Source organism: Caretta caretta, chromosome 6, assembly GCF_965140235.1.
Source record: "Caretta caretta isolate rCarCar2 chromosome 6, rCarCar1.hap1, whole genome shotgun sequence".
Taxonomy (NCBI): domain Eukaryota; kingdom Metazoa; phylum Chordata; order Testudines; family Cheloniidae; genus Caretta; species Caretta caretta.
The window spans coordinates 59,261,085-59,278,728 of record NC_134211.1 but is presented as its reverse complement, the minus strand read 5'-3'; the positions used below and the strand labels follow the sequence as shown (position 1 = coordinate 59,278,728).

Below are 17,644 nucleotides of genomic sequence, written 5' to 3'. Positions count from 1 at the left end.
ACATCTCTTCTAGGCTGAGGTAAATTCACTCTGTTTATTCAATCCTGGAATATTTCATACTTAAATGGAGGATAATTAGCACACAGAGAACCATTAAGATTACCATTGTACAAATCTTGCTCTGAAGAGTTTACAATCTAAATTGGTGAAAAACAGACAAAAGGAGAGGGAACAGGATACCATATAAATGCAAAGTGGTCAGGACAATAGGCTCAAGGTTTGTTAATTTCTGCTTTTTTATTGAGGGAAGGATAAGACATAATCCTGTAAACCCTAATTTTATTTCTATGCCTAAAAGAACCCCTGGTCATGGCAATGAATGAAGAAAATGCGCTTTTAGTTGTACCTCAGTGTTCACCATTAATATTCTTTAAAATCTTTCTTGGAGGAGACAAAATGTCTTTGATTTTACACCATTAAAAAAAACTTTTAGAAGATAGTTACCATTAAAAATAACTTGGAATGCCACACACATTAACATTGTCTCATGTTTGAGAACATAGTATTTCCACTATTTCAAGAATGGAATTTATTTTATATATGCATATTATGTATTATTTATATAGACAATTACATTTCAGAGTCAAATAGATGAATGGGAAGAAACACTGGAGGATAAAAGCCATCCATGGTTAAATGATAGTTTATTTTCACATTCAGACAGCTGTACATTCTTCTATAAATAGACACTAGAATATTTACACCATTTCTCCACCCATTCCTCGTGCATTCCACTCAAAATGGTAAATACCCTGACTGACTAAGCCAAACAGGATTATTTCTGGGTTCAATTACTCAGAAACCTATGTCAAATCAGACAAGACTCCAGCTTGTGTTAGAGCACTCCATTAGATATTTTACATTTAATATTATTTTCTCTAGATCCTCTCTCCTTCCAGCATCTCAGGGGCCTCCCCCCGCCCCGGTAGAGTCCAGTACAGTTCATAAAAAACAAACAGTGTTCAAACATCCATTCTCAGCCTACTTAAAATAAGGTGCGAGATGGATACTTTAACTGAGGGTGCTTCATTACACAGTATTTGCGAAACTCTGAGATATACATGTACAGTTTGACAGAAGCAGTAGTTAAAAAAACAAAATCTGGAACCAGCATTTACAGTACCATCATCACAAAAAGTTGAATCCCCACAATGCACTTCGCATAATCCTGTGGATTTCTGCAGGTTTTCTACAGAACCAGTGTACACAGACTCTAATAGCAGTGCTTTAGGGAGATTGTAGTGATAATCCCACATGTTACATGAGTTTGCCATGTGCTTCAGCCAATAGCTCTCTCTCTTTACTTATTCCTACACACTTAGATTAACTGTTCTAGCTACCATGATATGCATATATTAATTAACTGCACTCTTGGGATGTTAGCAGAGTGGGTCTAATTTCCCATTTGAAAATCACACACGTTACACGCATACCAGTTTGAAGGGGATTTCATAAAGCACAGTCTCCAAATTTCTCCCCTTCATGGTGCCTATCTCTCGCCCACCAGAGAAGAAATAATTCCATAGTTTTATACATGTAACATTCAATCTTAAAGCACCATATCTAATTTTAGGCTATTTCAAAGGAGTTTAAGGTAGCTAGATTGCTCATCTTTACTGAAAAGATTTGAAGGGCCATATGGCAAGAACTCAAAATTGGTGGGTAAAGTGTGAAAACACAGAAGGAAAATAATATAAACTATCACAGTTAAACAACAGGTGATCCATTCAGGACCAAGCTGCTTTCTTTGTGCATATTTTTTGAAGAATCTGAAAGCAGAGGCCTACAGCTGTAAGTGAAGAAATTTGTGACACAGGTACCACTGGAAACAAAAACAACTGAACTCCAGATGCATTAGTCTTCTTGGAAATGGAATTCCAAAGGATTGCCCACAGCAAGCCATCCTCAGTTATAGCTGGATGCTGATGCTCAGAACTGTCTGATAAGCACAGCTGGTGTAAAAACTCCAGTAAGAATGAATTCAGCAGGAGAATGAACAAGAAAGTCTTACTTTTTTCTAAGGGGAAGGACCTGCAGGATCATACATAAATAACCAAGTTCTCACTGGAGTCAGTAATGTGAGCTCCAGTAACAGGAACAGAAATGGGAGTATTACACACCAATGTGCCAGTGGGCAAGCATTTCCCAATATTGTGATCAGCTGGAAACTGGCCGAGGGGGTTTGCTTTTGTTTTCTACCTCTTTCCCACGAACAGCAGCCACATAAGAGAAGAGACACAACACGGAATAGCAGATCTCATGGGCCTAGAAAATGTTAGAAAAGGAGATAATGAGATTCCAGAGTTAACCGCTTCACAAAAATACAATGACAGATTTGTATTTACTGTATATCCTCCCTCCTTCAGAGTCCTAGTCAGAGGGCACCTTTCAGAACAGCATAGAGAGCACTGGCTAGAAAAAAAAGCATGCAGGGGGAGGTAATGGCACAGGCTACCCCTCACTATCCTTGTGATGAGGTGGAAAGGAAAGATCCAAGAGTTAATTATACCAACTGAGAGAGGATTTTAGGATTAGAACATCAGAAATCATACCATAGAAGAAGAGAACAATGGTCCATATAGCTTTGTATCATGTCTTTAACAGGTGCCAATGCTAAGCTGTACAGCGCTGCAAGGACTCCTTTGGTGGTGGAGGAAGGGGCTATCTAAAATTACTGTAACACACCTAATTGTCCAGTACTGTCCCTTGAATCATAGTGGTGGTGGGATTTCTTCCTTACTCCCAGTTATGATCATTTTATGCCCAGAAACAGAGACTGCTAGCCCTTGTAATTTCATCCCAGCTAGCGTAACTGTAGATATTATTTTTCATATAAATGTCTAATACGGAGATATTTGCTTCACTATTCTATGACAGAAAGAGGCATAGTTTATTTGTACTTTATGTTAAAAAGTATTTGCAATTATGTTTTGAATTATTCAGTTTGTTGCCATTTAATTCAAGAGGCATCTTTTGGCATTATGGAAGGCAGTCTGAGCCAATGAAGGCTGGGGTGTGGGAGATCAGAGTTGCATTCCTAGCTTTGCTAGTGATCTGCTGGCTGACCTTGGGCAAGTTTCTTCATCTTGCTGTGCCTCTGCTTCCCCTATCTGTAAAGTGGGGCTGATATTATCTTTGTAAAGCACTTTGAGTTCTATACATTTAAAAACACTATATAAGAGCTAGATGTTATGATGAAAGAGGTAAATTTGATTGTTTGATTGTTCTTGTACTATAGAATGTCATAAAATGGCTTACATAAACTAGCACACATTTTCATTTAACCTGATTTTTCCTTCCCACTGTACTCTCTTTTTTGTTCTGGAATATACTACTCCTGGGGGAATTCTGCGCATGTGCAGAATTTATGTCCCCCGCAGATTTCTTTGCTTCCCTGCAGAAAAATGACTTTCTGACAGGGAAGCAAAGGGAAGCCACAAGAGCGGTCATGCCACCTCCCCAGCAGTATGTTTCAGGTGCCCAGGGCAGCCAGCAGAGAGGTAAATCACTGTGGGGCAGGACTGGGAAAGACCTGGCTGGTGACTCATACCCTTGCACTAGACTCAGCTGCTAGTCCCGACAGCTGGGGAGGATGGGACTTCCTCTACTCTGCACAGCATCCGCGGTCAGGTCAGACCCACCCCCAGATTTCTCCCCCAGCTGCAGGAAGCTCTTGAAACTCCTCCTCCCCCTGCTTCCTGAGCCTCAGCTGCAGGGGGAGGGATCCCTGTACAGGGAGCTGCTCCCCCATCTCTCCAACCCCCATGCATCTAGACCCGCCTCATATCCTGACCCTCCCACCTCACCTTACCTCCCCACACTCAGAACCCCCTCATGATGAACCCTCCCCCTCCTGCACCTGGACCACCCCAACAAACCACCCACACCCGGATCCTCATCCCACCGAACCCCAACCAGCTGCACTTGGATCCCGACCCCACTAAGCCCCACTCCTCCAGCATCTGGAGCCCCCACTGAGCCTCCCACACCCAGACCCCCACACACACTGAGCCCCAATCATCTGGACCCCCCTTCAGAGTCCCATTACTGTTGCACCCAGAATCCCCCAACAAGCCCCTGTGCATCTAAATCTCCCCTGACTCCCAGATCCCCCACTGAGCCGCCTGCACCCAGACTGCCCCACACAGAACCATCTCAACCCACACCTGGATCCCCACACATTAAGCCCCTCCAACCACTTGGATCCTGCCTTGCAGAGCCTGCCTGTGCACACCTGATGCACCTGGCACAGAGGGGCAGGATGCTGGGATGTTTCTGGGGCGGGCCCAGTCCTTGTGCTGTGTCAGGGTTGGGTGCTGAGCGGACTCACCGCTGAGTCTGTGTGCCGGAGGGGAGCTGCACAGTGATCTCCCACCTCTGCAGCCAGTGGCTTGTACTCCCCAGTGTCATGGTGAAGCCTCCACATTTATTTGACAAATAAAATTTACAGAATTTTAAAATATCATGTGCAGAATTTTTAATTTTTTTGGTGCAGAATACCCTCAGGAGTAATAATATATCTAACTTTGACTACAACTATGTATTGTTAAACCTATGAATTGTATATCAAATGCCCTCTTTAAAAGAATATTTTTGTAGTTTTACTACCTCATGGTTCAAATTATCTTATGTAAGAATGCTGAACTTCCATATGGTCACTGAGTTTATTGTCAGGAACTGCACTGGAGACAAAATGTAACTAGAAGAGTGGAAACTAGGTGCCCCAGAGGGAATGAACAGAACAGGTAATCATCAAGTGATCCATTCCCTGTCACCCATTCCCAGCTTCTGGCAAACAGAGGCTAGGGACACCATCCCTGCCCACCCTGGCTAATAGTCACTGATGGCCCTATCCCCCATGAACTTATCTAGTTCTTTTTTGAACCCTGTTATAGTCTTGGCCCTCACAACATCCTCTGGCAAAGAGTTCCACGGGTTGACTGTGCGTTGTGTGAAAAAAATACTTCCTTTTGTTTTAAACCTGCTGCCTATTAATTTCATTTGGTGACCCCTAGTTTTTGTGTTATGAGAAGGAGTAAACACTTCCTTATTTACTTTCTCCACACCAGTCATGATTTCATAGACCTCTATCATATCCCCCTTAGTCATCTCTTTTCCAAGCTGAAAAGTCCCAGTCTTATTTATCGCTCCTCATATGGAAGCCGTTCCATATCCCAATAATTTTTGTTGCCCTTTTCTGTACCTTTTCTAATATATCATTTTTCAGATGGGACGACCATATCTGCACGCAGTATTCAAGATGTGGGTGTACCATGGATTTATATAGAGGTAATATATTTTCTGTCTTCTTATTTATCCCTTTCTTAATGATTCCCAACATTCTGTTCACTTTTTTGACTGCCACTGCACATTGAGTGGATGTTTTCACAGAACTAGCCACAATGACTTCGAGATCTCTTTCTTGAGTGGTAACAGCTAATTTCGACCCCATCATTTTCTATGTATAGTTGGGATTATGTTTTCCAACGCACAGTAATTTGCATTTATCCACACTGGGCAACAAAATGGCAGATGAAATTCAATCACCCAGTTTTGTGAGATCCTTTTGTAGCTCTGCGTAGTCTGCTTGGGACTTAAATATCTTGAGTAGTTTTGTATCATCTGCAATTTTTGCCACCTCACTGTTTACCCTTTTTTCCAGATCATTTATGAATCTGTTGAATAGGACTGGTCCTAATACAGACCCCAGGGGACACCACTATTTACTGCTCTCCATTCTGAAAACTGACCATTTCTCCCTATCCTTTGTTTCCTATCTTTTAGCCAGTTACCAATCCAGGAGAGGACCTTCCCTGTTATCCCATGACAGCTTACTTTGCTTAAGAGCCTTTGGTGAGGGCCTTTGTCAAAGGCTTTCTGAAAATTTAAGTACACTATATCCACTGGATCCCCCTGGTCCATATGCTTGCTGACCCCCCTCAAAGAATTCTAGTAGATTGGTGAAGCATGATTTCCCTTTACAAAAACCATGTTGACTCTTCCCCAACAAATTATGTTCATCTATGTATCTGACAATTTTGTTCTTTACTATAGTTTCAACCAGTTTGCCTGGTACTGAAATCAGGCTTACTGGTCTGTAATTGCTGGGATCACCTCGGGAGCCCTTTTAAAAACTTGGCGTCACATTAGCTATCCTCCAGTCATTTGGTACAGAAGGTGATTTAAATGATAGGTTACAAACTACAGTTAGTAGTTCTTCAGTTTCACATTTGAGTTCCTTCAGAACTCTTGGGTGAATACCATCTGGTCCTGGTAACTTATTACTGTTTAGTTTATCAGTTTGTTCCAAAACCTCCTCTAATGACTCCTCAATCTGAGACAGTTCCTCAGATTTGTCACCTAAAAAGAATGGCTCAGGTTTAAGAATCTCCCTCACATCCTTAGCCATGAAGACCGATTGAAAGAATTCATTTAGTTTCTCTGCAATGGCCTTATCATTCTTGAATGCTCCTTTTGCAGCTTGATCGTCCAGTGGCCTCACAGGCTTCCTGCTTCTGATGTACTTAAAAAAAAATTTTGCTATTACTTTTTGCATCTTTGGCTAACTGTTCTTCAAATTCTTTTTTGGCGTTCCTAATTACATTTTTACACTTCGTTTGCCAGAGTTTATGCTCCTTTCTATTTTCCTCACTAGGATTTAACTTCCACTTTTTAAAGGATGCCTTTGTGTCTCTCACTGCTTCTTTTACTTTGTTGTTTAGCTATGGTGGCACTTTTTTGGTTCTCTTCCTATGTTTTTTAATTTGAGGTATACATTTAAGTTGAGCCTCTATTATGGTGTCTTTAAAAAAAATTCCATGCAGCTAGCAGGGATTTCACTTTTGGCACTGTACCTTTTAATTTCGGTTTAGCTAACTTCCTCAAGTTAGTTCTGATTATAATCCTTGACTTCCGTTTCCCACTTACAAGCACACACAGGGCTGACCATCAAATATATTATGTAATTAAAAACAGTAAGTATGATCTTTAACAGCTATCTTGTGTTTAACAATTAAGAATATGGAAACTGATACAATGGAAATGCTCAATAACTCATCCATCTAGTATCTTGTCTGACAGGGATCAATACTTTTCACACGGGAGTCAATACCTTTTGAGGGTATAAAATCCCTTTTATGTATCTCACTGCTCAGTATTATACCAAATGGAGAGAATTCTTCATGAACTCAGCTAGAGATCAATTTATGCTCAGAAGTCAGACCCACCTTTCATCTGTTTTGTGGATTAGGCACTTTGGTCTGCAGAGTCATCAATTCAACACTTATCAACAGCACAAATATAATCCATTAGAAAAAATTCACTAATTAACCTCTCTCTAAAATGGACCCTTCTATGCTGCCTCAGGATCTCCCTTAATTTTATAGAAGTAGGAAGCACCAAGCTACAGTCTCTTTGTACAAGAGCTAGAACAAAAGAGAAGGTTGTGTTTCACTGTAGCTCTAAGGCTGCATAATCCTGCGATCCCAATTTCTATTGTCTTCACTCAAATTTTCTACTAACACTCTTCCACAGAACCTCCATTTGGAGGAGCAGTCTGAACCGCATCCCACATGGCATTAAGTCAGTGAACTGCAGGACAAAAGAGTGGTCTCAGATATCAGAGTGATGGGCATCGTATGAGAACTTAAATATATACCCTCTAAAAGAACTAGAAGGCATGACAGTTCACTCACCATTGGTGTCTTGTACTTGTGGCTCACCACTTCTTTAGTTTCAGGAACTAAAACCGGACGGGTAAGAGACAAAACAAAAAGTTCAAAAAACGAGAGGAAAAAGTGAAAGAAATAGCACAATGTTCCCAAAGGAAAGGGGGAGGGAGGCACACAGACAGCAGCTGCAGGAACAGGGCACCTCACTACTCCTCACTTTTAGATACTATTCTTTCCCTATATTTATACTATCATGATCTTTTGACGATACCAGCAATGACACGTTATGTAATTCAAGATGGCATAAAACATTTCTTTGGCTCCTTGATTGAGAAAAACGAATAGTAAGTGTTTGATGTGTCTCAGACTCATCATTGGCGTTGCTGGTGCAATTAATTCCTGTCCTGTTAGCAGAACACATGGTAAAATCTGTTTATCAGCACAACCATATAGTCTAAACCAACATCTCTTTTAAAGCCACTTTGCTACTTTAACTGCTTGCTCCCCAGTGTACCCTCTAGAAATCTGAATTTTCCCTGTGCTACGTGGTAGTCTGACTGGATACTTCTGCACGGGGTTCAGTTAAATCCGTAAAAGAATGGGGATTAGACTGTGGAGAAACCAATCTTCTAGAATGGAAGACTATTTCTCCTCCAGGCCAGCTGTATCTTGGACACTGTTCACTGAACCAATTTCATTAAGTCTAACACCTGTACTCTGGAGTTTATCTGGAGACCTCAAGGAAAATGTTCATTGCTTTATGAACAAACTTACTCAAAACTATCAACATACAAGATTTCAGTTACACATGGCCCTCAAAATATCAGGCTTGATTTGACTTCTAGGTGTATTAAAGGAAACATCAGCAAGAGTTGCAGTCGATGACACAGATACAATCTGTTACCAGGAAAGCTCAGCCTTTGCTCCCTTGCACTGTCGCTGACAAATACAGGAGGAATGTAGCACAGAATAGCAAAGGAAAATTTTACCCTCTGCTCTCATTACCCCAAAGTGCCCCATGCTGAAAGCTACAACCCTCCCATTAGTATGTTCCACCTGCACTGTGCTTCTGTCCCACTCTTCTGAGTCTGTGTGAATGATGCTGTGCACAAATCTCATGGAAAGACAATATAGGGAACAAACAGAGCACAAGGAGTATAATGATGCACTACGAACATAAAAAAGGCAAGTTTAGATTTTTAAAACGAAAGGAACAACAAAAAGACATTTTATTTTGAATCCTTTCCTTTCAAAGTGGCTGAAACCTGCCTGGGAATTTCTGTATGACAACAAAAATCTTAAAGTAAACATCATAAATTATTCAAAACCAGACCAAATAAGAACCAGTTTAATAGAGGAAGATGGGGAAGGAGGAGTGAATATCTTATAAAGCATAGAACCTAGTGACAGAAAGACAGTAACAGGCAAAATATATAAACATGAGCTCAACATGAAGAGCTGGGGGTGGGGAGAAATGGACACCAAAACCTAGCCATGCAGCTGTCACCCGTTTGATTATGATATGACACAACAAAAGGTAATATGGAAAGAGGGCTCATACTCTAGTGAGTCAAAACTAGGCAGTGCAGACTGGTTCAAAGAGAAGGGACTCTAATAAAAATCAATGTCTAGGATTTGATCTTAGTGTATCACAGTATCAACATCCCTGGAAAGACCCATGAAAAATGCAGCCTTTGTTTAAAAATAAATATTTGCCTTTGACAGTCTCCATTTTCTTGGACAGAGGCAGCTACTTCAGAGGCTGAAAACTGGGTAAAGTCCATACCCAGGCTGCACTGCCCCATGACACCAGTGGCTAGAGCTGGGAAGAGAATGAGGTGCACATCCAAGCTGCCTTACCCGTTGGCACCAGATGTTCCAAATTAACTCCATGTCACCAGGGGATAAAGGGGGAGTGAGGTGGTGCACAGCCAAATGGGATAGGATTACAGAGATGTACAAATCTTATTTCTCACTGGATAACATACAATTGTTCATATACTCTTCAAAAGCAGGAAGAGGAAGCTGGAAGGAGCTGGTGGCATGAGGGAAGGAGAGAAGGGAAGCTGTAATGTCCCTGATTCCCAAATACACAGCAGGGTGAGGACCTAGGGAAGAAACCACCTCCTTTCACACTCACTAAAGTCACCCTCTCATCAAATTAATGACTCCCCTGTAGCCCTCCAGTGGGAAAAAAATACTCCTGAGAGGGTGGGGTTAGGAAGGAGAGAAGAGAAAAGCTTTGGGTTACACCCCCAGAGCTCAAAGTGCTAGCACTGCAGAATATATAAATCATACTAATTTTTTTTCTTCTAACAATAAAATTAACTCAATACTGTTAAACTAAGAAGATGAAGGGGATAAGTTACTGAGCACCATCCTGCAGCCTCTGGCCCTGTGAATGAGAATATATGGCACTAGCAGAGAACTATTTCAGGGGACATCACTTTACCTGCTGGAGAATGAAGGTTTTCATAGCAGCGGCGATGAAGGGGCCACGAGAAAGTAAAGCACAAATACACAGCAGTAACTCAAATTCCAGAAGTAAGAGCCCTACACTTCTTCACTTCCTTTAAATCTTTGTTCCCGTTTGTGGACAACAACCCATGTCTCTCACTTGGGCCCTGGTCTGAAATCACATCTCCAACATCCACCTTGCCATGTTAACCTTGTTTTTACAAATGGCCTTTAATTTCCTACTGTCTTGTGATATTCAACTTCTTACACTCCCACTAAAAAGACCATGCTCGGAAACCACTAAAACCTCAAAAATAATTAAAGTTAACTAAATTTCCTGATAATTAAGTCAGGCTGACTGGACTAGAATTTCCAGGATCAGCCAGCCCTCATGCCTTTTGTTAAAGTACAACCGTGGCTACATCTCCAGTCTTCAAGCACAGAAGCTGATTTTAAGATTTAGAGTTTTGTTAGCAGCTCATTCACTTAATTTTTAAGTTCCTTCAGAACTCTTGGATGAATATTACCATTTTCTCCTAGTGATTTATTGTCATCTCTCTTTTAAGCATAGAGTCTAATCGTTTCTCATCTTCATTATCTTTAAAAGTGTAGCTCTAGGGGAAATATCTTTCCATTGGTCTCTGTACAGGAAAGCAGGTTAGATTCTCGGCAGTGTCTACCTTCCTTTCATTTTCTCGTTGGTAATCTGGTGGACCAATAACTCCATTGCAGACTTCTTCTGACACATTAAAATAGCCAAAAACTCATAGACCAAATAAAAGGCAATTAACTATTTAATCTTACAATTCCATCTTAATTTCCACCTTTAATGTTACAGGCCATCAGATTACGTCCCTTTCAATTTGTTTAATCTGAACTAAAGGATAGCATGCTAACGTCTTGAGCTTTGCCTTTTAACCATAGCACATTTTTCTTGCCTTTCTGCTCCCTACTTTGTTCAGGGGTAGGAATGCCTTCTGTGATTTATCAAGTTGCTTAAATAGCTTCTAAGGATTTAATTTCTTAATTTTTGTCTTCAGTTTCTTTCTAACTTGCTTCCCGATTTTTTACTCTAAAGCTGCCATTCCTAAAGTTGAGTGTCACAATACTGACGTTCACTACAATCCTTCCCACAATGCACTTGAAATTCATTTATGGTACGGTCATTATTACTTAGTGGCTAAAACTAGAGTTACTTTTTGAACCAACTTCTCTGTATTATTTTGTATCAAGTCAAATGTTGCCTCTTCTTGTGCATGGTCCAGAAATAGCTATTTGAAGAAGCAACAGTGTCTCAAACTGTCCCTCCAATGATGGCCAACTGTGACATTTGACCAGCTAAATGTCTGGGTAGTGGAAGTTACCTTTTATGGTTTTAGCAGATTTTATGGGCTCTGATCTCTCAGCTTTGTGCACTTATTATCACTACTATTTTGCAACCCTAAGTGGTTGCTAACAGCAATGCTATAATAAATTTGTTGCCTATTTGGGGTAAATATGGTACAAGAGGATTAGGCAACCACACAGTGTGGAAATCTTCACCTTCAAGCCAGCACTTACCAGGAGCATCCGTAAACTATCCCAAACTTTTCCATATGTTGCATTCATTGTTCTGAGATGTGTGTGTGTGACAAGATAGTTTCAGAAAAGGTAAAGGGAAAAAACCTGTTCATGAAATGACACATCAAGTCTCTTAGCCAGTGGCTTAATTGCCTTCCAGTCATTGTACTCTGATTCATGACATCCAATGGTGTCATTCGAAGGACTTGATATCAGAACAGAAAGGAGGCAGTATAGAAGTCAAGATCAGGACATGAAGCTTTCAGATCCCAGTATCAGTTACATTTCTTAGAATGGTTTCAGAGTAACAGCCGTGTTAGTCTGTCTTCGCAAAAAGAAAAGGAGTACTTGTGGCACCTTAGAGACTAACCAATTTATTTGAGCATAAGCTTTCGTGAGCTACAGCTGTAGCTTATGCTCAAATAAACTGGTTAGTCTCTAAGGTGCCACAAGTACTCCTTTTCTTATTTCTTAGAATATTAGGAAAGAGGATCCATCAGTCAGTGCCCTTTAATCCAAAGCAGTGGAAAAGAACCAGAACGTCTGAAAACCAAGACAGTGTTTTTTTTGAAATGATGGATGTAAGAAAAAATTAACACTGATCAAATACTGAAATCAATTTGTAAATTTAACCTTTTTAAAAGAAAAGTTTCACATTTCTGTGAAGATCTAAACAACAAATGTGCAGCCACAGATGAAAGAATAAACCACTCCAGGCTTGGAATCCTTGAGAGGACCATTTCAGAGGGTGTGAAAGACTCAGACGTTTTATAAACCTTCAAAATCTTAAAAGACCCCTATTTTTTCAGACTCTGGTTCAGAATATCATGAATCACACTGATACTGGGAAACTCCTGAATATTGCCCAGTCTGGGTTTAAGAGGATAATATTTAACTGCAATCACTGGCCAAATAGCACTAGTTCTCCAGTTTCTCTACCATCATCTCTCTCCTCCACCACGAATCTGACACTGAAAATAAAATCATTGACTAAACTGCAGTCCAGAAACATCCTCTTTTTCCAGAATAAAATAAAAATAATACTTGCCTGAAGCAGCAAAGGGGAAATTTCACTGTGAGCAACAATCTGTCTCGGAATATTATATGGCACATTTGATCATGACTTCTGAGGAGAGGAGACTTCTGAAGAAATAATTTCTAAGCACCTCCCACTTCATTGACTCATTACTGTTATCCATGCTGCACAAAGTGACTTCAATGGCATACTGACAACGTGCATCTAGGCTACAAGCCAGGATTATGAAAATCTACAAGTTTACTCTGATAGTGTCAAGACACCAATCCTCCTAGTCAGTCAGTCTCTCAGATGCAATCTATATTTCTCTCTCTCTATGAAGCTGCCTACCATCTAATGAAGTGGCTCTCAACCTTTCCAGACTACCGTACCCCTTTCAGGAGTCTGATTGGTCTTGTGAGGTACATCTCACTTATAATCTACTTGCATACAAAATCAGACATAAAATACTAAAGTGTCACAGCCCACTATCACTGAAAAATTGCTTACTTTCTAATTTTTACCATATAATTATAAAATCAATTGGGTTATAAATATTGTACTTACATTTCAGTGTATAAGTATATAGAGCAGTATAAACAAGTCATTGTCTGTATGAAATTTTACTTTGTACTGACTTCACTAGTGCTTTTTATGTAGCTTGCTGTAAAACTAGGCAAAAACCTAGGTGAGTTGATGTATCTCCTGGAAAACCTCTGCATACCCCCAGGGGTATGCATACCACTGGTTGAGAACCACTGATCTAATGAACACAACTCTGAGACTGAGGACCGGAAATTTGAGTTACTGCCATGTGAGTACAGACCTAATATCAAAATAATGTAATTACCAAATTCCTCCAGGACAAAGACTCCTCGCACAGTATTGCACTTTTTAATGTGATTCAGCTCTATGAAAACCTACAACAAAACAGGGAGGAAAATAACAAGATTAGTAAGTGAGGGACAACTTTTTATTCAAAAAAACAAACAAAAAGAAACACTGTCACGGCTGATATAACTTGAAACATTGTAGCACATACTACTACTTCATTTATAGTTTAATACATAAATACAGGGAGATTAAAAAAGATAAATTTGCCACAATGCTAGAAATTAACAAACAACTTAAAATGCTAAGAAGCGAAGACAGCAGAAGATGGAGTACCTTCCGCTCCTTGCAGGAGGAGAAAGCATGGAAGAGAAACGAAGGAGTTAGTAACTCTGACATATCCAACATTGCTACCCCTTCAGGCACTCAATTGAATTATAGCAAAGAGAAAACCAACACACCTTAAATGCAACAAAAAGGGGGACAAGAAATGGCTGGCTCCCAAATTTGGCATACGATTTATGGCCCAGGTCCATCCCACTTGGTTTCTGCCCCTCCATGCATCCTCCTCCAGCACAGAGGGCAGGCAAGGGGCAATGTGCTTCCCACCCTCATGCTGCTTCTCTTAGACCATCCACCAGTCAAAACTTAATGGGGGAAGGGCTGCTACCCTTCCCCACCAGACAGCACTGCAATTGAGATTTAGCAACAAAACTGTTTGTAGATTTTACATGGTATGTGCAGTCAGTGTTGAAATTGATCCAGACGATGACTTTGGGGAGCACTGATTTAATCTTTAAAAAACATGCATGAAGACTCCGATATTTGTTTTTTGTTTGTTCATTTCATACAGTATGCCACAGAGCCACTGTGAGTTGGGTACCCATTGGGGAAAAACAGAACTGTTTTTGACTGATCTTTGGTTTAAAAAATAAGCATCCAAAAACGGAAAATAAGCCTTCTCACAGATCACACTAATCATTTTTTTCCCATGTTCTAGGACACAGATGCCAGCTTTGTGCAAATCAGTAAATTCTCCGACTTCAACGAGTCCAGTTAATGCCCTATACAATTAAACAATCTCTTCTGATGTGCATCCACATTCTGGAAAAGCATAACTGCAGTTAGTCCTTTCAGGCCAAGAGACAACTTGTGGGCATGAGGAGAAGGTACAGGAAGGTGATCAGGAATCAGCATTATGCTCAGATCCTAGAACATTTGTTTCTTCAGGCAGGAAACATACATATGAAGAGTAAGATTGCTCCAGTATCCTGAATAAGTCTCCTACCAATACCTTAGAGATATTCTTGAAAGACTGCATAGCAATGAACTGCAGTGATTTTTTCAGTTGCTATGTACTTACAAAGCTGCAAGCTCAGGTGTGGATTTAGAGATAAATTTACTGGAGAAATTGAATCTACTAGGAAAACAGAAAATGCAGAAAGGTATCTGAGCACTTCTTTTCACTACACCACCAGTAACAAACTACTTTCATTTAATCCCCAAATCATTACCTGGACAAGAAAGGCAAGGGGGGGCCCAAGATCATGCCAGCTAAAAGGTCTCTTTTAGAAACAGTCTTACCTATGTCTGCCTTCTGTAAATAGATCAATTCGCATTTTGAGGGTAATCAAGGTAAGTTGATTTTCAAGTACAGATGATGTTTCCAATAATAGAGAAGATCTAACATATGATTCCAGGTTATTTATTCCTCATTACCAGAAAATAAACCTGAGATTTTTTTTGTCAGCAAACCTGCAACTTGCCTCCTTCTCACAACCAAGTATTCAGGGAATAGAAAATTAATCCCACCACATTGTTTACCTGCGCTCTTTTGAAGTTTAGTTTGTCAAAAATTTTATCACCCTCTATTTTTCTCTTTTCGGAGGGATACACGGAAGAGGGAATAAGGGCATTATAAGGGGATAATTATCTATTTTTTATCCACTTAGATCATTTCCATTGATTGCAGTAGCATTTGCTGTTACGGTTCATATTATGCAGCTCAAGCTTTTTTATTCAGGACCTCAGTGGAAAAGTTCAAATAGATCAGATACAATATTAATGATCTAGCAGCCCAAAAATGGTCAGTGCAAGGCCTGGAGGCATCTTGCTCATTTGAACAAAAACTAAGGGATGATGCATTTCCCCAAGTGGCAGAATTTATGGGAGTTTCCCATTTTTAGGAAAGTGAAATCCTTGAAAATAAAACAAGAATTAACAACCTACCAATTAGTAGACTATTTGTAACCTCTCATGGGGATAGTCTTCCCCTACTCTAAAAGGTCACCAATTATAAGAAAACAGGTTTACACAAAAGGTTAATAGGTATTCCTTTCTATGTTTTTCATAGTTTCATTTTGTGTCTTGAGGGGTGCAGATGCTCTCCCCTCAGTTTGAAAGCAAGTGAACGTAAAAAGGAACAAGGCTTATATGGGGAAACAGTAGAGGGAAGATTTAATTAGAGGAAAAGGTAACACACTCCACAAGGGACTGACTGACAGCAGCTTTTCTCTCTCTCTCTCACATACACATACCCCACCCTCCACTAAAAACTGGTTCTACTGTCCAGCACAGCACACCTCTAATGACATATGCAAAACAAACATGAACACAAAGCAAAAAAACAAAAAACAAAAACAAGGACTAAAGAAAGCAAATGAAACAACATCCAGAGAAAGGAAGAAAATGATAAAACAATTCTATTTGTGTTTCCTCTATACCCACAGATAGATTGCTATTTGGAAAGGGGGGAAAAATCAGTAATTTATTCTCATCTTCGTCTTCAATGTGAGAGAGTGTCATTCTCTTATTCTATTTTCTTGTCTGGAACTTTAGACTCTCCCCCATTTTTAAAATACAAAAATTAAACATGATGAAGAAAATTACCTGAAATACCTGCAAATGTACCTAGCTTAATCTTACAGACACCGTGCTGATGGCAAAAACTGTGCCACCAGAACGTCAGAGCTCACTACATGATAAATGATGGCAGCTTAGATTACCACCTACTTTTTGTTGTTGCTGTTTTAGTATTTTGAGTCCCAGTTAATTCTTGTGCACCTACAGAATTCTGGCAGCCAGAAACAAAGTTAATACCCTCCTCTACAACTACTTTTGCTTTTTTTAAAAAATGTACTATAGATGTCTACACTCTGAGAATCTCTCATTTCAATATTTAGAGAATATAGGCGATATTCCCCTTTGTCCTACCCTTTCCCCATGGTGGTGCAGGGAAGAGGAAATACATTAATGCAGAGGTGCTGCGAAAAGCTTCATGCTCACATACTCTTGCTGAAGATTCCCTCCTACCTGACTATGCATAAACTTCAGGTTAATTCCTTCCAGTGTGACTTGCAGAAGCCCTCCTTCACCAGTTTTCATATCCTGCACTGGGAACTCACCACCCAATTCAGGTCCTGCAATATGATAACAAACAAAGAGAAGAAGGGCAGGAAGGAATCAAATAGAGTGATCTGCACAATACTCTCCATTTATTGAGTGACTGAAGCAAAAACTCCACGTAATGTACACTGCAACAGTGGATTGGTGCTTTTATGACATGTACAGTGTAGAGTACTTGATTAAAGGCTAGCAGTGAGTGCTCTAAACACCATCACATATTTCATTGCTGGTGTCTGTAAAGCTCTGTAACGTGTGAGGGAAATTAAAAGACTAGCTCAGAGTCTGTACTTGTCATGGCTTTTTTTTTTTTTAAGTTAGCTCTCTTTTCTGTATGATACACCACAGTGGTTGACACCTTACACAGCATTAACCTTCAGCAGAAGCAGAGCAAATATAAATTCACCTGGAGCTTTGAATTTCCTGCAATTTCATATGAACATAGAAGTGTCCTAATGGGGTGAAAATAAAATGGAAATATTCTTAATCCCACAAAGAAAGAAGGGCTTCTTGAATCCCCCATGTCATAGAATATCAGGGTTGGAAGGGACCTCAGGAGGTCATCTAGTCCAGTCCCCTGCTCAAAGCGGACCAATTCCCAACTAAATCATCCCAGCCAGGGCTTTGTCAAGTCTGACCTTAAAAACTTCAAAGAAAGGAGATTCCACCACCTCCCTAGGTAACGCATTCCAGTGCTTCACCACCCTCC

At 40.2% G+C, this 17,644-nt stretch overlaps 1 protein-coding gene across 34 annotated transcripts in view; it reads right to left on the bottom strand.

The window, feature by feature from the left end:
* Positions 1-627: 627 nt before the first annotated feature.
* Positions 628-17,644, bottom strand: part of MADD (MAP kinase activating death domain) — a 121,668-nt gene continuing 104,651 nt past the window's right edge. For 23 of the 34 annotated variants that reach the window (XM_048852044.2, XM_075129572.1, XM_075129577.1 and 20 more), the window contains 4 exons: positions 16,846-16,952; positions 13,553-13,622; positions 7,695-7,741; positions 628-2,265 (listed from right to left, as the gene is read on the bottom strand). In XM_048852044.2, coding sequence (XP_048708001.2) covers positions 2,158-2,265; positions 7,695-7,741; positions 13,553-13,622; positions 16,846-16,952 — 332 coding nt within the window. In that variant the 3' untranslated portion in view covers positions 628-2,157. The remainder of the gene's footprint in view (positions 2,266-7,694; positions 7,742-13,552; positions 13,623-16,845; positions 16,953-17,644) is intronic. The other 11 variants (XM_075129586.1, XM_075129590.1, XM_075129592.1 and 8 more) reach the window with 1 other exon arrangement.